Genomic DNA, 21389 nt, shown 5'->3' on the forward strand with positions numbered 1-21389 from the left:
TGCCAAGTTTTTGCCAATTCACTTAACCTGTCTCTGTCTCTTTGTAGAGCCATTCCATCACCCTGACTACCTGACCTCCTATTTATTTTTATGTCATCCGCAAAGTTGGTGATTGTACTTTCACTTCCATCATCCAAGTCATTTATATTGTAAATAACTGTGACCCGCCATTAATCAGCATAGTTACACTCCACGAGTCACAGGTTGCAATTCTGAAAATGCCCCCTTTATCCCAATTTTCTATCTTCTGTTGACTAGCCAATCCTCTATGCTAATATACTATCCCCAACACCTTGAGCTCTTATCTTATTAAGCAGACTTACAAATGCTTTTTGGAATTCCAAATATGTTACATCTAATGGTTCTCTTTTATTGACCCAGATTATTACCTCCTTAAAAAACTATTTGTCAGGCATGATTTCCCTTCATAAAGCCATGTTGACGCCATTTGATTGTATTGTGTTTCTAAACGTTCAGCTATTACATCCTTTGTAATGTTCTCGAAAATTTTCTCAAGATAGATGTTAAGTTAACCAGCCTATAGTCACTTTTTTGCCTCCCTCTCTTATTGAATAACATCCTCTGCCATGAAGCCTGATTTTTTTTTGCCACTTGCCTATTATTATTTTGCCAGTTACATTCTCTATGGAGCCTATGTTCTTTGTTGACTCTCTCTTCCTTTTTAACTATTTAAAGAAACTATCTGTTTTTATGTTACTTGGTACTTTGTCCTCAGTTTACTTTCTTCTTTTTCTTTGGTCATCTTTTAAAACATCCCCAATCCTCTGATTTATCACTAAATATTTTCCACAATAGTTTTCCTCTTGATATTGTTATTAACTTCCCTTGTTAACGATGGGCGGTTTATCCCCGTCCTGAAATCCTTCTGTCTCACCAGGATACATGTTAACAGCAATTCCTAAATTTATTTTTATAACATCTGCCATTATTTATCAATACTCTACTGCTGAACTTCTTTCCCAGTTCACAACAGCTAACTCAGGCTTCATTCCATGTAATCACCCTTACTCAGTGTAGAACAGTTATTTCCAAACCACAATTTTTACTCCCAATCTGAATGTTAAAGTCACCCCACCTCATCACTGTTCCTTTTCTGCCTGCCCTTTTGAAAGGTCATAAACCCTTAGTACCCACCGTCAATCTCCTTGTAACTAGATCCCAATAATGGTTATAAGAAGATACCCAATACACTCTATTTGTGCTGAAAATTTGTTTATTTTGATCTGAATAAGCACATTCAATAATCATTAATCTTGTTTTTTTTTGTAACTGTTCATTCCTCTTTTGTCTATTTGCTGGGATTTGGGTGTGCATATTCTGTGTTCCCTGTCCCACGCTGGGTGTCATTATGAAAATAATTGCCCTGCAATAAAACCACATCTTTTTGTTTTACAAACCTACGTTTCCCCTTCCTACCGAAGCATCTCCCTTCTAATTCAAATACACAAGTGAACTGTATTTCTGCTTTGGAGACAGTAAGGACTGTAGATGCTGGAAACTAGAGTCAATAAATGTGGAGCTGGAAAAGCAGAGCAGGTCAGAGAGCATCCGAGGTGCATGGAAGTCAATGTTTTGGGCCAAAATGCTATGGTTTGACCTGCTCTGCTTTTCCAGCTCCACATTTAGTGATTTATTTTAGCTTTATTAGCAGGGGAGAGAAATAACATGGATGGTAACTGCAAAGACCGAAAGACTCTGGGTTGTTTTTGGACTAAAGGCGATAGACCAGCAGTGTCCGCATGTACCAGTACTAGATCCACTTTTGTTTGTCACTTATATAAATGACTTGGATGAGAATATAGGGAGATATGGTTAGTAAGTTTGCAGATGACACCAAAATCAGTGATATAGTGTACAGTGAAGAAAGGTATCTCAGATTACAAAGAGATCTTTGATCAGTTGGATCAATGGGCTGATAATGGGGTGGCACGGTGGCTCACTGGTTAGCACTGCAGCCTCACAGCACCAGGGCCCCAGATTCGATTCCGGCCTCGGGCGACTGTATGTGTGGAGTTTGCACATTCTCCCCCTGTCTGCGTGGGTTTCCTTCGGGTGCTCCGGTTTCCTCCCAGTCCAAAGATGTGCAGACTAGGTGGCCATGCTAAATTGCCTGTAATGTTCAGGGTTGTGTGGGTTATAGCGGGATGGGTCTGGGTGGGATGCTGCAATGGTCGGTGTAGATTTATTGGGCCGAAGGGCCTGTTTCCACACTGTAGGGATTCTAATTCTAATTCAGAAGTAGCAGATGGTGTTTAATTTCAATGAATGTGAGGTATTTTATTTTTATCATAGAATCCCTAATATGGAAGCAGGCCATCTGGCCCATTGAATCCACACCAATCCTCCAAAGAGCATCCCACCCAAATCCCCTGGACACTATGGGAAATTAAGCACGGTCAATCCACCTAACCTGTGCATCTTTGGACTGTGGAAAGAAGCTGGAGTATCTAAAGGGAACTCACACAGAAATGGGGAGAATGTATACAGTCAGTCACCTGAGGGTGGAACCAAGGCCATGTCCCTGGCGCTGAACCACCATTTTGGTTACACAAACAAGAACAGGACGTAAATAATTAATGGCAGTGCCCTGGGTAGTGTCACTCTGAGGTAGCAAGAAATGAAGATGCTGGTGTCAGAGGAGCTTCAAGGTGGAGGAAACGACCAGTAGGTTGCAGTGGAAGAACCTGAAGTATCAACTTTCCTGTTCCTCTGACGCTGCCTGACCTGCTATGTTGCTCCAACTCACACAGTGTTAACCCTGGGTAGAACATAGAGGCCTAGGGGTTCAAGTACATAATTCTTTGGAATGTGCATCACAGGTAGACATGGTGGTTAAGAAGGCATTTAGCACACTTGCCCTTCATTGCTCAGACCTTTGAGTATAAAAGTTGGGATGTCATGTTGAGTGTGTACAGGATATTGGGGAGGCCTCTTCTGGAGTAGTGCGTGTAGTTCTGGATATTATTAACCTGGAGAGGGTTCAGGAAAGACTTACCAAGATCTCGCTAGGAATTGAGGGTTAGAGATATAAAAATAGACTGGAAATACTGGAAGTCTTTCCTCTGGAGTGTAGAAGGTTGAGGGGTGACCTTATTGAGGTTTACAAAACCATGAGGGGTGCAGATACGATGAATGACAAGGATCTTTTCACCACAGTGGGAGAGTTCAAAACTAGGAGGCATATTTTTAACATGAGAGGAGAAAGCTTTAAAAGGACATAAGGGACAATGCTTTTACACAGAACGTGGTTTGTGTGTGGAATGAACTACCAGAGAAAGTGGTGTAAGAACATTTACAAGACATTTGAATAAGTTCATGAAGAAGAAATGTTTGGAGGGATAAGGGCAGGTACATGGGACTAGTTTAGTTTGGGAACATGGTCGGCGCAGACTAGTCGGGCCAAAGAATCTATTTCCATGCTGTGTGACTATAACCTTAAAAGCCAGAACCAGGGATTGAAATTAGAGAAGAAACCCAATTACACTGAATTCAAAGTTCTACAAATTTCCTACTGTTAAGGCTGTGTGACACCAACCAAACAGCTATTGTCACAGGTCATTGCCACAAGGGAAATTCCTTCTGCATTTATATTAACAGACAGGGAGACCCTGACGGTTAACAGTAGCATCTCGAAAGATCGGAGGCAAAAGATTCAGAAGGTTGAAAACTTTACCAGTATTAGTTATATATAGCAACCAGGTCCAGGAAGATCTTCCTGCAAAAGGTGACAACTGCAGCCTCCGTAAGAGGTCAAGGAATGTGAGTTCCAGTCTGCAAACCATACGAGTGATATTTCCTGCAACCTTGATTTCTCTCTTCTTCATTGGCTGATCTCACCACAGTGTGTTATCACTATTGTGGATCCTGATGGAATTGCTCTACTGATGAGCTGACAAAAATATATCCAAGCTGTTTCCAATCCTGATCTTTTCCATCTGAAAGACTTAACAGATTGACAGAAACACATTCTGCCAAACAGTTGTCTGAAAACACCAAATGCAATAAGTGGGTGTTTTGGAGCTAGCTTGCAGCTGTGCTCTAACAATTACAAATTTCCACCCCTAGCACAGCTCCCCTCTCAAATTACACATTCTTGCTGGCTGGAACATTTCCTCTTACTGCCTATAGCTTTGCAAAAACCTTTTCAATTCTGCACTTTATTTTTCACATTTTTGAAACAGTATTTTTAAAAGTAAAGTTTGAAGAAATAAATATTGCTTTAGCCTGTAAATTTCTTATTTTCTAATTTGAGTTGGAGTGGAATAAATCTTGCATTATATTTATCAGGAAACCAATTTTGCCAAATAAATTCCGCCGTGGGGATTGAGGGTAAGAGCTTATCAACAATTTCTCTCCCTAGCTGTCACAATACATGGAACTTGGCAACAAAGAAATCTGAACTCAAAACTTCCTAACGTCTGTGCTAGGCTTTACAGGAATCAAAACAATTCACAATGAACAACCTAAAATTTTAATATCCAACAGTTCAAATGAGGTTCAAATTAACAACATCAGCATTGATTTTTATTCAGAGTTTCCACCCCAGTATTTTGGATTTAAGAAAGAAAATTCAACCATTATTGAACACTTCCTTCCTTCCCAAAAAACAAAGCACTGATAATGTGACAGAGCATCACAGAATGCTAGAACATGAGTATGCATTTATCTGGGAGGGTTGTATGTTTGAAGTTGAGGCAGCGAACAGGCAGAACATGACAAAAATAAACGGAGGTTAAGATCAAGGGTGAAAAATAAAAGAAAACCAAAAATGCCCATTAGAAAAAAATAAACAGTCACAAAGAAAGCAAAACATAAAAATGAAGAATACAAGATGAAAGAGATGAAGGAAAATCACAAACAGAACATCTTCAAAATCTGCAATCCTGGAGGAGAAGTATCATAATAAATATGGAATTTATTTTAAAGACATCTTCAATACAAGCAGGGATTATGTTAGCCAAATAGAAAATTTAAATTAAGTGTAAAATATACAACTAAAATTTTATATATTATTTTAGGATAGTCAATGTAGGAAAGTATAATCATTAAATTGCATTTATACTTAGCGTTACAAATTGGGAGTAACCTCAAATATTCACTGCAGTCATTCCCATTAATTGCCTCATGAAAATATTCACTTCCACACTGAACAATGACACATACATGTAAAAAGACGACGTCTAAATATGGTATAAGCTCATTTACTATTAACAGGATAACAAATAAAGACGGACAGGTCAAGGAGGCGGGGATGGAGCCAGTAAAGGTGATTCTTCTTGGGAACCCTGCAGCCCAATGGCCACAATGTGGACTTCACGATGCCACCCGAAGGCTGCAGGAACAGCACCTCATATTCCACCTGGGAATCCTACAACCCAATGGTTTCAATGTGGACTTTACAAGCTACAATATCTCCCCACCCCGACCTCATCCCAAGACTAGCCCAGCTCATCCCGCCTCCTTGACCTGTCCATCTTTTCTCCCATCTACCCACTCTCCTACCTCACTGACCAACCCCCACTGCTGCTTCCTACCTACTATCCTCATCCCCGCTTTCATGACGTGTCCATCTTCTCTCCACCTATCTGCTCCTTCCAAGATCGCCTCCCCCTCTCTATTTATTTCAGAGTCCTCTTCCCCTTTCCCTCTCCCATTTCTGAAGAAAGGTCCAGATTCAAAACATCAGCTTTCTTGCTCCTCTGATGCTGTTTGACCTGCTGTGTTTCATCCAGCTCTACATCTTGTTATCTCAGACTCCAGCATCGGCAGTTCCTACTATCTCTGAATGTGTTTTAAACAAGTCCTTTAAGATAAAAGCCTTTCAAGCCTAAAAGGATTTCTACTGGGTGCTTTTAAGCTATGTGGAGTAAAATTGCGTGCCTTTATACAAAATTCTGACCAGGCTCCTGCAAGAAAGAAGTGTACACTTGCAGATGAAAAAGAAAGTCCTCTCTCATTGCCTGAGGTGACTGCCTACTTAGGGAGGAGACTTCTCTACTTGCTGAGTGGTGGTCCCCTCTGTGCAATTGATCTCAAACACACTTTTCCTTGCTAGTCATAGTGTCATAGAGAATGGAAACAAATCCTTCAGCCCATCATGTCTATGCTGACCAACAAACACTAAACAATGCTAATCCCACTTACCTGCACTTGCTCCACAGTCTACTATACCCTGGTATTTCAAGTGTTCATCCAAACACTTTTTTTGGAAAAATGAGATACATTATCTCAAATCAGTTTCAATAAAGTGACCACAGAATCAAAAATGAAAACAAAAAGTGCTAGAAAGGCTCAGTTGGATTGGCAGCATTTGTGGAGTGAGAAACCGAGTTAACATTTTGAGACCAATGTGACTGTTCTTCAGAACCTGCTGAATAAGGTAATTTCATGCGGTTTCATGTTATTCTTCATTGATCTAATTCAACAGCAAGTAAAGATTTATTTTCTATTCTTCAGCATTTGGGGTTTCAGAAATATGAATAATTCTTTTTTAAAAAAGTGTGTATTCCCTCTTAACTTCTTGACATTGTATACTCTGACCGAAGTGGCCTATAAGTGCAATGTTCTGCCATTTCTGCTTTGCATTTGACCTCAGCAAGTGAATGACAATTCAAAACACTAAAGTTCATGGGCTAACTTCTCCCATTCAGCTATTTCTTGTAAAAATATTGGGAACTCAAGATTTATCTTCTGACTTTCTTTCTCCCCCATGTGCAAGTAACTAACTTCTATTCTGAACTATCATCTATTTGTTCTATGAGGTGCGGAAAAATCACAAGCAAATTCATAATCTATAAACCACATTCACCTCCCCACTACATTGAATGCTATGTTCTTTGCAATTGAGAACAATAATTTTCTTGCTAATCCATGGTCCAGGACGAAGTGATTCCAAAGCTGCTTCCAGATGCTACTGATTGCAATACTAAGATAGAGTGGCACTAAATATTGTCCAGCATTTTTATTGTAAGGATAGAAAACACTTTGTGAACCATGGACTTTAGGCGAGCACAGAATTGCATTTAGGTGTAAAGTCTACCAGAGTTAAATAAGTTGCAGAAACCCATTCTGGCAGAAACCCTCTCTGATGAAGGGTCTAGGCCCGAAACGTCAGCTTTTGTGCTCCTGAGATGCTGCTGGGCCTGCTGTGTTCATCCAGCCTCACATTTTATTATCTTGGATTCTCCAGCATCTGCAGTTCCCGTTATTACTGCAGAAACCCACTGTTTACTTTCACTAATGGAGAATGATTAAGACAACAGAGAACATCTGGAAACAAGGATGAAAATGAAGGAAAAACAGCAGGAAGTAAAGGAAGTGAAAAACAGGATGAAATTCATAAGAATAAGGATACAGAAAACATCAAGTATTCTACCAAGTCCAATTATTTCCGTGCTGCTGGGACGTAACAAGATTCTGGAAAATAATGAAACAGCTAAATAATGGAGGCTGTAAGGTTAGATAAATATTTTGGAGACTCTTTCCTATTATGTTTGGGACTTGTAATAACTGTGTGGGTTGGGTAGAGAAAGTGATAGAACATACAATGTGATATCTGGCAAAGAACCAAGTTTTTGATGAGCTAAAAGGTCTTATATCATTTCATGCTAGCTTGTGCCATAAAGAACTTTCAATGATAAAATAACACAGGAAGATCTAGCTTATATCAGTGTTACATTGCTGAGAGCATGACGGCCTAATCTGTTTAGTATTTATCATAAAAGTTAATATTTTAGTTTAAGAAACGTGAAGCATTTTCATTGTTTCCTTCTTGAGTCATGCCTATCAGATTATGTAAAATAAGTAATCTGTTGGGCTAGTGAAGATATTTCAAATAATTTTGCTAAGTCTACATGGAAACCATTCAACTTGTAAGTATTAAGAGAATACTAACTCCATCTCTCACACTGACAACAGATAGATTAAGCCAGTCTATTTGAAACCTTGGTGTCATGTTTAATTTGACAACATAGACAATCACAAAGACCCCTTGCAGCCAAATGTGGAGTATCACCCAATGTAATCTCTGCTTCAGATCATCTGCTACTGATGCCCTTATTTATGTTTTTGTTAACCCTAAGCCCAATCATTCCAAAGCACTTCTCATACATTCTACCTTCTGTAAACTTGAGGTCATCCAAACCTCTGCTCCCATAACTCACAGCAAGTTCCATTCCTCTATCAATCCTGTGTTTGCTGGCCTACATTAGTTCCCATTCAAGTAATGTCTCGATTTGAATGTTCTCATCCTTGTTTTTAAGTCCCTTCATAGCTTCTGCACCCCATCTTTTAATCTCAAGATCTCCTTTGAAGTATCTGTACTCCATTAGACATGGAATTTTATCCACACCCTTAATTTTAATTTCATCCACTACTGGCACCTGTGCCTTCAGTTGCCTGTGTTCAGTATATTTTCATATCTTCTCTTGCTTGTCTCTGCCTTCCTACCTTGCTTTCCCCCTTAGAGATGTCCCTTAAAACCCATCTCTTTAACTAAGCTTTAGGTTATCTGACTTAATATCTCCTGACATAATATTGAGTAAAACCAGATTCAAAAGCACCTGGCAACCCAATTTCTGACAAATTCTATTATCATGATACTGGAGATATGGATGAGGATGGGATGTGACATTCATGAATGGGAATCTAAATTCATAAGGGGCAGGTGAATTGGATTGAACTCAGCACTATGTTCACTTAAGTAAAAAAGAACATTCAGTGAAGACAAATGTCTTACAGACTGAAGTGGAGATTTTATAGTATAGAACAAGGACATGGTCAAGAAATTAACAACTGCTTTGGATCCATCTAAACAGAAGATGACACAGATAACTTCACAGAAATGCAAAGAAAGTAAGGGGCTATTGGTAAGAAAAGGCTGAAAGAAATTAGTGTTAGTTGAAAAAAAAGTTCTGGAGAAATAAACAGAATGAATGTTGTCAAATCTCCAAGGCCTGAAATTCAATAGGATTTGACAAATATGGATTTCCGAAATGAAATTATATTGGTCCATACTGGAGTTTTTGTGAAGACTTAAACAATGGATGTGGTTTATTTTGTTTTTTCAAAAGCTTTTGATAAAGTCCCATGTAAGTGTTTGTGTGCAAGATTAAAGCACATGATATTGAGGGTAATGCACAGATTACTAATTGATTAGCATATAGGAAACAGATATTAAATGGTTCATATTTGGAGTGCAAGGTGGTGGGATACCACAGAGATCAATATTTGGACTCTAGCTATTCACAATGCACATTTGCAATTTGCATGAGGGAATTCAAAATGATATTTTAAAATTTGGTGATAATAAAAACAAGGAGGAACTGACAATGGTGAGGAGGAAGAGGTTTCATGGTGATTTAGACAAGCTAATTGAGTGGTTAAATGCATGCCAGATGCAGTACAACATCATGAGGTATGAAACTATCCAATACATTAGGAAAAACAAAATGGCAGAATACTAACTGAACAATGGGAAATTGGGAAAGTTAATGCACAAAAGGGATCTGGGTGTCCATGTACAAGGGAATTTCAGTACAGGAGCAAGGATGTTTAACTGCAGTACTGGACCTTGGCGACACCGCATCTTGAATACAGAGTTCTTTTGTCTCATTAACTAAGAAAAGATTTATTTGCTATTGAAAGAGTTCAACAAAGATTCAGCTCACTAATTCCTGGGATGGCAGGTTTGTCATGAGGGGGGATTTGGACAACTAGCTCTGTATTTGCTTGAATTTAGAACAATGAATGGGACGCTGACAGGGCTGGGCAGATTAAATTCAGGAATATAAGATAATAAAATGTGAGGCTGGATGAACACAGCAGGCCCAGCAGCATGTCAGGAGCACAAAAGATGACATTTCGGGCCTAGACCCTTCATCAGAGAGGGGGATGGGGTGAGAGTTCTGGAATAAATAGGGAGAGAGGGGGAGGCAGACCGAAGATGGAGAGAAAAGAAGATAGGTGGAGAGGAGAATATAGGTGGGGAGGTAGAGAGGGGATAGGTCAGTCTTCAGGACATTGTCGAGCAGTTTCAAGGCTGACGAGATTACAAGAGAATTGCAGTGGGATAGTGATTCCCTGAGGTTGGTCCGGAGGGAGGAGGGTAACTTCTTCAGGTTAGGCATCCCTGGAAGAGGCTTCGCAGTGAGGTTAAAATTGGATCAGTGATAATGGGAACTGCAGATGCTGGAGAATCCAAGATAATAAAATGTGAGGCTGGATGAACACAGCAGGCCCAGCAGCATCTCAGGAGCACAAAAGCTGACGTTTCGGGCCTAGACCCTTCATCAGAGAGGGGGATGGGGTGAGGGTTCTGGAATAAGAGAGCCTAGACCCTTCATCAGAGAGGGGGAGGCGGACCGAAGATGGAGAGAAAAGAAGATAGGTGGAGAGGAGAGTATAGGTGGGGAGGTAGGGAGGGGACGGCTCGACCACATCCTGAAGACTGACCTATCTCCTCCCTACCTCCCCACCTATACTCTCCTCTCCACCTATCTTCTTTTCTCTCCATCTTCGGTCTGCCTCCCCCTCTCTCCCTATTTATTCCAGAACCCTCAACCCATCCCCCTCTCTGATGAAGGGTCTAGACCCGAAACGTCAGCTTTTGTGCTCCTGAGATGCTGCTGGGCCTGCTGTGTTCATCCAGCCTCACATTTTATTATCTTGGATTCTCCAGCATCTGCAGTTCCCATTATCACTTAAATTCAGGAATGTTGGTCTCCTCGCTTAAGGAGTCTATAAAAATGGAACACGCAGTAGACGCACAGGATACAAAGAAGGCTATTTAGGACTGAGATGAGGGTAATTTGGAATCATTCTGGGGTAGTCACCCTATGGAATTCTCTATCGCAGATGGCTATGGAGGCCAAGTTACTGAATATACATTAAAGAACGGAATAGATAGATTGCGAGTAACTAAAGACATCAAGGGATATGGAGAGGCCAGGTCTATGACTTGAAGTAAAGGATCAGCCATGATTACACTGAATTGCTGAACAAAATCTATGGACCTAATCACCTAATACTGCTTCTAATTCAACGACATTATTTTTGCTGCATGAAGGGCCTTAAGCAGTATTGTGGGAGTTAGAAACCTTTAGAGATTCTGTGAAGAATTTTTCGAGAGCTGTAGGTATATAAACTCGCAGGACCCTTTTTTTAATGTAGTCAAAAGGGATTCACACATTTAATTAACCTTTTTCAAAGGATCATAGAAACTCCCATTTTCTGTTGCAAATCAGAGTCTATTGCTAATGCTACATAAAATGGATGTTTCTTTTCTCATTCTGGTTTAAGGTGGCTTAAATTTATTCAATGGACTTTCAATAATTGGGAGATTTTTTTATATTGGGAACTGTGCAATTATACTTAGAAAGTTATTTTATTTCATCCCAGCATGGCTCTGTGGACTGTCTCTGTTAGATATTTGGTGAACTGACATGGAGGATGCGTGACCAAAGAGCGTTTGCAAGTCATGAATTGTCATGAGTTGCCATAAAACGAGGGGCCGTGGGCAAGGATGGGGCCACTGACTGACATGGGAATATAAGAGGTTATTGAGAATAGATGGGAGTCTTAGGTTCATGAGTTTGCATATGTGGGCAGAGGGAGAGTGGGAAATTGTTTTATTCATTCTTTCATGGGATGTGGGCGTCCCACGCTCGGCTAGAATTTATTAACCATTCATAATTTTCTTTGACTAAGTGGTGGTGAGGTGCCTTCTTGGAGTGGTACAGGGTTAGGGTGAATGCAGTTAGAAAGGAAGTTCCAGGATCTTGCACCAGCAACACCGAAAGGCAGCAACATAGTTCCAAGTCAGGATGACATATGAGTGGAGAGGAACTTGCAGGTTTTAGTGGTCCCATGTATCTGCTGCCCTTGGCCTTCTGGGTAGTGAAGATCATAAATTTGGAAGATGCTGAGTAGCCTTGGTGAGTGAAAGTGAGGGGCAAAGGTTCAAGGAAAATGTTCAACAAAAAAATTGGGACAAATTTGTAGAGAACTGAGGTGATTTTTAAAATCCCACTTCAGTGAGTCCTGGCTGGCTCCAATTTTTGTTCAAAAGAATAGAGAGCTCAATTTCATTCTATAACTTCCCTCCCTCATCGAGGGCAAAAGGGCCAGTTCTGCGCTGTATATTGTTCTATGAAAATGGGGCAATTTTATTCCCTAGACAGCTATTTCCTAACTCAAACTATCCCATTCAAGAGCAAACATCTACCTATCACATTTCAAACACCTTACTACGAGGTGATGAAAGGTAAACATTTGGTTTTAACTGTCCTCACCTCAAGTCATTACTTGACGATCAAGGCTGGCATATAATCGAGGAACAATGATAATACTTTCCTTATGATTGACAGTATGTGAACTGTGGTGCATTTGTGAGAGATAGTAATGTTAATCTTCTCTGTCCTTAGACTTTTATAACCCTCAGACATCGTGCCAATGCTGACACACCACTTCTCAAAATCTAACATCACGATTCAGAGTCATAGAGTCATGGAAACAGATCCTTCAGTCCAACGCATCCATGCTGACCAGAAATTCTAACCTAATCTAGTCCCATTTGCCAGCATTTGACTCATATCCCTCTGAACCCTTTCCATTCAGGTACACATCGGGATGCCTTTTAAATGTAATTGCACCAGCCTCTGGCATCTCTTTCCATACATGTGCCATGCTCTACATGAAAAAGTTGCACCTTTGGTTTCTTTTAAATCTTTCCCCTCTCATCTTAAACCTATGCCCTCTAATTTTGGATTTCCTTACCCTTGGGAAAAGTCCTTGACTATTCATCCTATCCACATCCCTCATAATTTTATAAACTTCAAAAGGCAAAACAGGAGCACTAACTTTGCTTGTAAAGGTGTATAGTTTCCAAGTGATTGTCCTTCTTGCATCAGTGATTGTTTCTTTAACCAATACTACTGTCTTCCGCCTGTGCGAAAACACCATTGCAAGGAATGTTGGGCTAACATCTTTAAGCCAGGAATCAGTAACAGCTATAATAACATGCCTCCAAGTGACTATATTTATCATAAAGCATTTCATTTTAAGAAAATAAAAATAACTACAGTGTGCTCATCCTTCTATCTCCTTAAAGCAGTCTCTTCAGGCAGCTGATGGGATAAGCAACCTGCTCCCAACAATCTGTCAACACTTCTCCCCAACTAATGAGGAGGTAATGCACAACAAATTGCTCTCTTTCAGCTTATTCACTTTATTCTGTTGCTCACAGTCAGCTTACCCAGCATTTTACGTCTCGGGACTAAAATGACTAGAAGCTTAAACGGATGAGTCTATTAATAAGATGGTTAACAAGAGCAGTACAGAGATTAAACTGTGGCCAACATTCCCCAACAAAGAAAAAGATCCAGAGCCAAAGCAAATCACCTGGTCATTTATTTAATTCCTGATATTGGATTCTGTAATAATAAAAACAATTGTAATTTTATTTCAGAAACAATTTATCTTCTCTAAAATGGTTGGAACATCTTAAATGGTATACTATATCAAGTGAGCTGTTTTTCTCAACTGTGCAATATGTGGTTCACCTCCGGATGCTTCAAAGCCACTTTACCATTTAATGGTTCAAATCAGAAGCAAGGTGAAAGTACACTACTTACCTGGACGGCTGAAGTTATAATGCTCAAGAACTTGACATCGTCCAGGATACAGTAGTTCACATGACTGATGCACTGTATGATTCCAAATCTACTCCCATCAAAGGCACAAAGTAGTTGAAATATAAGATGTGCAGATTGCGCTATAACACTAATCTCTTTCTCACTTTACCTCTCCCCATCTCTCTTTGCGTTTTCCCCCTTAAAGATGCACTTTAAAGCCTTCCTCTGACAATTTTTTTCTAATCTCTGTTGAGATCTGACGTAATTCACTGTCAAATTATGTTTCATAATTCTCCTGTGAAATGCTTTAGCACATTTTATAATGTTATAATTTCATAATTCATTGAGGTTACTTTGACACTTCTCTTTCTTGCAATCTTTACTAGCAGCAAGGATAAGAACTGTAATGTGTTTGTATCAGCTTTCCATTAAGTATCCTTTAAGATATAAACCATTCTGACTTGGTTACACATTGGAGTCATTTCACCATGTGTCAATATTCTGGAACTCACTGTTTTGTGATTGCACTACAATACATAGTTCAATTTAGTTGTTTGTTTGGCTGGTTTGTGATGCAGATTGATACTAACAGCATACATTTAATATCCACACCAGTTGAGGTTACCATGAAGGACCCTTCTTCGCAATATCTCCCCTCACATGAAGTATGGTGACCCTCAAGTTAAATCACGAGCAGTTGTCTTTCCCTAATGAGAAAGCAGCCCCATGGTTTGGTAGGACTATTGTAACTTTTTATACTGGTGCTTCAAAAAAGCCGACCAGGATGTATAGAGGGCAAACTGGGGTAGACAGTAAAATAAGTCACACAACTCAAATTTAAGATTGTAGTCAGAATTAATTATTTGATTTTTCAAGAGAACTACCATAAACCACCAGAAGCCTGACCCTACACTTATCCCATTAACATCTGGACAAGAGACACCTACATGAGTCTCAAGCTCGTTGACTACAGCTCCATCTTCAACCCCATTATCCCCTCTAGACAGATCTCAAAACTGTGTAACCTTGGTCTCAGCTCTGCCTTCTGCAACTGGATCCTCAACTTTCTGACACATAGGCCACAATCAGTGAGGATAGGTAACTGCACCTACTCCACAAAAACACTCAACACTGGAGCTGCTCAAGGATGCATTCTCTGTCCCTTACTGTAGTCCCTATACATCTACGACTGTGTTGCCAAATTCTGAATGAATGCCATCTATAAGTTTGCTGAAGACACCACCGTAGTGGGACAGATATCTCAACAACGAAAAGTCAAAATACAGAAGGGAAATAGAAGGCTTAATGATGTAGTGCATGGAAAACAATCTGTCTCTCAACATCAGCAAAACTAAAGAACTAATTATTGTCTTCAGAATGAAAGGAGGAGAACATGCTTCAACCTAACTGAGTTTGACAGAGTGAAGAGTATCATATTCCTTGGAGTGACAATAACTGACGACCTGTCCTGGACTTCCCACGTAAGTGCGACAGTCAAGGCACAACAATGCATCTTCTTCAGTAGACTGTTCAGAACATTTGGCATGTCCATGACGTCCCTCGCCAACTTATACAGATGCACCACATAACTGTCCTGGTACGGCAACTGCTCTGCCCAGGACTGTAAGAAACTACACAAGGTAGTATGTACAGACCATCATGGAAGCCATGCTTCTATCTATGAACTCTATTTACACAGTTTGCCGCTGCGGAAAGGCAGCCAACATCATCAAAGACCCATCACACTCTGGTAATGACCTCCTACAACCTCCTCCGTCAGGAAGAAGATACAAAAGCTTGAACACACGCACAAGCAGGTCTGATGAAGGGTCCAGGCCCGAAACATGAGCTTTTGTGCTCCTAACATGCTGCTTGGCCTGCTGTGTTCATCCAGCCCCACACTTTGTTATCTTGGATTCTCCAGCATCTGCAGTTCCCATTATCTCTGATCCTTTTACATTCAGACAGTGCCGTTCAGTAGAGTTTTCAGCCTCTGATTAGTCAAAAGGTCTCAGAAAACCCTTGATCAACGGGAAGGTCAGCCACTGCTCAGGTAAAAGTTTGAGTGGCACGTAATGTCATCCTGAAAGAGGTGGCTTCGGGATCCCATTTAATCTCCAGCTGGCAGTCAAGACTCCTGTTGACTCCACTTAGTACGGTCCATTGGCTTTGTTCCTTTCCTGAATTTGATTGATTTTATTTTATTGTCACATACCAAAATACAGTGAAAAGACTTGTTAACAAGCAATACTGGCAGATCTCAGCAAGCAAAGGATATACAGATCAGAAAAAGACTTCGAGGCATCGAGGTTACATTGCAGGTTACATTATTTGAGGCTAGAGACCATTTAACAGTCTGATAACGGCCAGAAAGAAGTGGTCTGATGAAGGGTCTAGGCCCGAAACGTCAGCTTTTGTGCTCCTGAGATGCTGCTGGGCCTGCTGTGTTCATCCAACCTCACATTTTATTATCTTGAATGTAAAAGGAGCTGGCTCAAGTAGGACACCCATTTGAGGTCCAATATTAGAAATGAATCCCAGGCTACAGGTGACCAAACAAAAGAGTGGTTGCAGATTGAGGACTGAGTATGGTTGGAATCAAGGGCAGAATGATGGCTTTCAGTGAGTGTCTAGCCATCTCAAAGTTGGGCCCTCTTGATCATGCAAATAGACAAAGGACTCCCAACGTGTCATTGTTAAGTATCCTTACCCTGCCCCATACCCACCATGGCAACAGGATGAAGCCCTTAAAAGGGCATTTCATGCCTGCTTAAGGAATCAAAAGGCAGCGGTCAGGAAGACAGCCCACATGCTTACCCACCATGGATTCAATCAGGGTGGAAGCAGGAGGGCAGCAGGGTTCTTCCAAACACCTTCCTGTCTGATTAAATGCTCCCCACCAATAAACTCGCCTCAAAGCAATACATTACTTTGCCCAATGCCCATAGCTTTACATATAGTACGATATATCTTTGAAAATTTACATTATTTATTTGCTTGTCTTATTTCTGCATAAATCCTATGCTATTTGTTATTAAAGTGCTTATGTTGAAACTATAAATAATTATGATTGTACAATCATAAATCTGATTACCTATTGGTTTGTTAACACCCAGAAAGCCAGCTTGTCCAAGAATTTTGAAGATTGTATGGGCTGGGAATGCCCCTGCTTCTTCCCATTTATCAACAAAGGGAATAATTTTCTTCTCAATGATCTGTTAAAATTAAAACATTAATTTTTGTCAGCATCTCTCAGTAAGGATAACTCAACAAGATTTAACATATATATTGCTTCATTTAAATAAAAATAGCTAAGTCAAAGAATGACAGAGGTCTACAGCACAGAAAAAGGCTGTTCAGCCCATCGGGTCTGCACCAGTCAAAAACAATCGCCGAGCTATTTTAATCCCATTTTCCACCACTTGGCGTTGCAGGTATATATTTAAGTACTCCTTAAATGTTATGAGAGTTTCTACATCTACTACCCTTGCAAACAGTGACTGTTAGATTCCTACCAATCTCTGTCTGGAAGAAAAACTTCCTCACACCCCCTCTTAACTTCCTGTGTTAAATCTATGTCCCCGGTCATTGATGCTTCTATTATAGGAAAAATTTCTTTCTGTCCACCCTGTCTACAATGCTCATAATTTTATACATCTCAACCATGTCTCCCTCAAGTCTTCCCTGCTCCAAGGAAAACACTCTCGTCTATCGAATTTGTCTTCATAACTAAAACTCAATTTTACTTTCATTATTGGATGCGTAATGGCCATAAAAAACACTTCTAGCAATACACAGCAAGGGCCACTACTCCTCAGGTGCTCCATAAGCCTACATCCCACAGAGCAAACCTCATTCAACATGATTAGCTAATTTAGTTATATTTGTAATGCTCCCAGTGTTAAAACACAATGACAACACAGATTTTGAGTGGAGGGAGCTAATCAAAAATTACTGTCAGCTACTCAACCAATGGCATGTATGTTAATCTAACAAAAAATTTTTCATTGGAGACCAACGAACTGAGATTTAGTATGGAAAGAGGCTATCATATTTTTCAAAGCCAATTTCTTCTAATACTTATTCCAAACAACTGCTGCAGCAAATCTGCTCCCATCTCATAAGGGGCTTTAACACAATGTAAATGCAATGAGAGGACAGTGCTGTGCTGATGATGTTTAATGTGAACAGTGTACTTGTGTCCCATATTATGAGAACTCGGCTCTCAATAACTTGGAACAAAGCAGCCAAAGCAGGACAGCAACTTTGTGCATCAGCCACACAATAAGTTACCATGTAAATTTTGTTTCATAGCAGATTTATTTAATTTGAAGAATCAGTAAAATCCAGTTAGGGAGGGATGCTTAAATATTTAATTCAGGAACATTTAAAAATAATATATACTGTTTACAAAATGTGGCCAATTAGCAATTACAAAACTGACTCATAGCATACAAGGTGGCCTTCTAAGATTCATTAGCCTTAATCCATTATATCTATTTTGCTACAATACCAGTGTTGAATACTCCTTGAGTTATAGTGCTTAGTCTTACAAACGCATTTAGTCTGATGCAGTGTTGGACTCTAATTAGATTAAGGTTAAGCATCTTGTTATGGAGGTCATGGTTTACACAAAATCCTCAGCAAGTTATAGAGGACGGAATTGTTTCAGTGGGCACTTAGGGGCTAGCTCCTCCTTACCTGTAGATATCACCCGAGATAAAGCTCCATGACCTAAATGTTGGGTAGCACGGTGGCTCACTCTGCTACCTCGTAGCGCCAGGTATCTGGTTCAATTCTATCCTCTGGCAGCCATCTGTGTGGACTTTGCACATTCTCCGTGTCTGCATAGGTTTCCTCTGGGTGCTCCGGTTTCCTCCCACAGTGCAATGATGTGCAAGTTAGGTGGATTGGCCATGCTAAATTGCCCACTGTGTCCAGAGGTGTGTAAGTTAAATGAATTAGACGTGGGAAACTCAGGGTTACAAGGGAAGGGTAGGGGGAAAGAGGCTGGGTGGCATGCTCTTCGGAAGCGTCGTGTGATCTTGTTGGGCCAAATGGCCTGTTTCCACACTGTAGGGATTCTATGAAGTCCTAAAGACTGATCATCAATCTTAGATTCGTTCTGTGGCAGACAGAAAAGATGATAGGAAACCATTCCACTTTATTCCTCACCATTACTCCCAGCATTTCCCATTCAAAGCACTGGTAAAATCCAAACAAATCCAAACAACAATTCAATACAGAAATAATTCATTGAATTCTAGAGGTTAAGGATACCACAATCCTGATATCTGGCATTACTCAAGAAAATGCTTTTGATTTAAATGGAAATGCAAGTCCAAAGAGTTCCACCTGAGTTTGTCAGCAGAAAAACATATGTAAGTAAACTATGTCAGGTCGTCAGCAATGTCCCAGTTGACCAAGTAAAATTTGTTGCCCTCCCTCTTACAAAGCTAACAAGGCTGATAGGGCAGAGGCAAAGTCAGAGACACCAGTGACCTTCAAAGATTGTCGGGTTAAGTTCCAGTGGGTACTATCAGCATCGTAGCCTGTGAATTTTAACAATAACAGATCTTTCTTTTACTCCCCGGCACCCCTACCCACTTTTACCATGACAAGAAAGTAAATATGGCAGCATCAGATGTTATTCATAAACACTCGAATATGCAGAAGCCCAGATCTGCTGGGAACAGAAGGCAGGGAGACGACAGGGCAGAAATTCTGGATTGACACTGATCTATTGAACGGAAAATGGAGACCATATGTTTTTGAGCAACCTCTCAGAACATGACCAACTACAGGATACTCCCAGGCTAGGATTTAACAATGTTACCTCCTCTTCTGATCCAGATAAAGTGACAAGAATACACTATTGGCAGTTATCTCAGCTTCTAAATATCAAATGAGTGTACAATATTAAAACAGAATGATAAGCCGAGCAGTTTTATTTCTCTTTCTATGAGTAACTTATCTCCACACAGTGGCACCATTCATTGACTTATTAACTTAATGAACGATGTGTTTGCAGATGCAGACCTATAGTGGAGGACTGGAATAGGTAAAATTCTTACATAAATGTCTCTACAAATCTGTATTATCCATAACACATCTGCTCCAAGAGACGCTGAAATGAAAAGATTTTGGACTGGTCTTACTTAAGAAGAGCTGGATGTGTGACAGTCACAGCATAATTCCTTGGTGACTCCGTCAAATTTTCATAACAGAGTTTTAAAGGGTTGCAGAGAGGCCACAACGGTTTTGCTCTAGAGGGAAGTCACACCTCTCAGACCAGCTAATTCAACATTGGTCTGTGATCACAGACAGGAGGGTACAATTACAGAAGGGGCATTAAGGACCCTGGATGTTGCAATTGAGAAGCCTTGGTCCCTTAATTGGCCAATAGTTATGAGGCTCATGCAAGCTGTGCAAGTGAGAGTGGGACTGCCGGGAGGATGAGTGAAGTGACCACAGCACTTTAGTACAGCAAGCCACTACAGGAGGAAACAAGAACATAGTAGTGTTTTTAGACAGTATAATTAGGGGAGATAGATGTTATTCTCTGCATACATCTGTAGGAGTTCCAAAGGTCCAAGTTGCCAGGGTTAAATACATCTCTCAGGCCTGGAGAAGAACTTGGAATATAAAAGCAGCAATCTAGTTGTTGCTATCCACATTGGTACTGATGACATTGATAGGACCAGAAAGGAATTTGAACAGTTAGGAGCTAAATTGAAAAGTAGAGCCTTTGAAGTAATAATTACAAATTAAGCTGCAGGCAAACAGGTAACTGTACTGTAAACACAAACAATGAGTTAAATGTATGGCTAAAAGATTGGTATTGGAGGAATGGGTTTCAACTCCTGGGGTACAAAGGGACTGGAAGATGGGGCAGGTTTGACTTGAATCATGCTGGCACCAGTGTCCCCGCACATCAAATAACTGGGGCTACTGAGAGGTCTTTAAACTCATTAGGACGGAGGATGGAAGATAGGTCAACATCATAGGACAGCTATTTGGATAACAATACTTACAATGGGGCATGAAGGAACAGAGTGCACAAACACACAAAAAAAAAGCAGTAAAAAGAGTCAAAGGGGGAAAATGGACAAAGGACAAAATGGAGAAAGGGCAAAATTAATGGATCTTTACTTGAATGTGCATAGTATTCAAATCAAAACTAAATGAATTAATAGGGTAATGGGTGTAATCATGTATCCACAATGGAGAAAAGGATACAAGGAGGTCAAAGCTGGGGACTACATATTCCGGAGTATGTGAATATTCAAAAGTACAGGCAGGAAGGAAAGGGTGGCAGGGTATCACTGTTAATACGGAATAAGAATTATAGCAACAAAATGAACTTGGATCAGAAGATGCAGAGACAATATATTGGTGGAGTTATGAAATATAAAGGGGAGGGCACTGGTAGTATTAGTTTATATCTCCACTTGCAATAGCTATATGTTGAGACAGCGAATAAGTCAGGAGATAATTAGGGTATGTAACAAAGGCAGTACATTAATCGTGTGTGACTTTAATCTTTATGTCTGATTAGCAGAGGTACCCACAAGGAAAAATTCAATGTGCCTGCTCAGGACAGATCACTAGAACAATGTACTGTGGATCAACCAAAGTTCAGGCTGTTTTGGATCCAGTGATGCATAATGAGGCAGGTTCGATAAATGATGCCAGAGTAGAGGAATTTCAAGGAAACAGCGATAATATGGTAGAACT

The 21389-nt window shown here is 40.2% G+C and overlaps 1 protein-coding gene across 1 annotated transcript in view; it reads right to left on the minus strand.

The window, feature by feature from the left end:
- zgc:85777 (uncharacterized protein LOC405871 homolog) overlaps positions 1-21389 on the minus strand; it is a 62615-nt gene that overhangs the window by 25945 nt on the left and 15281 nt on the right. The window contains exon 2 of the mRNA XM_048556780.2: positions 16747-16867. Coding sequence (XP_048412737.2) covers positions 16747-16867 — 121 coding nt within the window. The remainder of the gene's footprint in view (positions 1-16746; positions 16868-21389) is intronic.

The sequence above is a fragment of the Stegostoma tigrinum genome, chromosome 2 (assembly GCF_030684315.1).
Source record: "Stegostoma tigrinum isolate sSteTig4 chromosome 2, sSteTig4.hap1, whole genome shotgun sequence".
Classification (NCBI taxonomy): domain Eukaryota; kingdom Metazoa; phylum Chordata; class Chondrichthyes; order Orectolobiformes; family Stegostomatidae; genus Stegostoma; species Stegostoma tigrinum.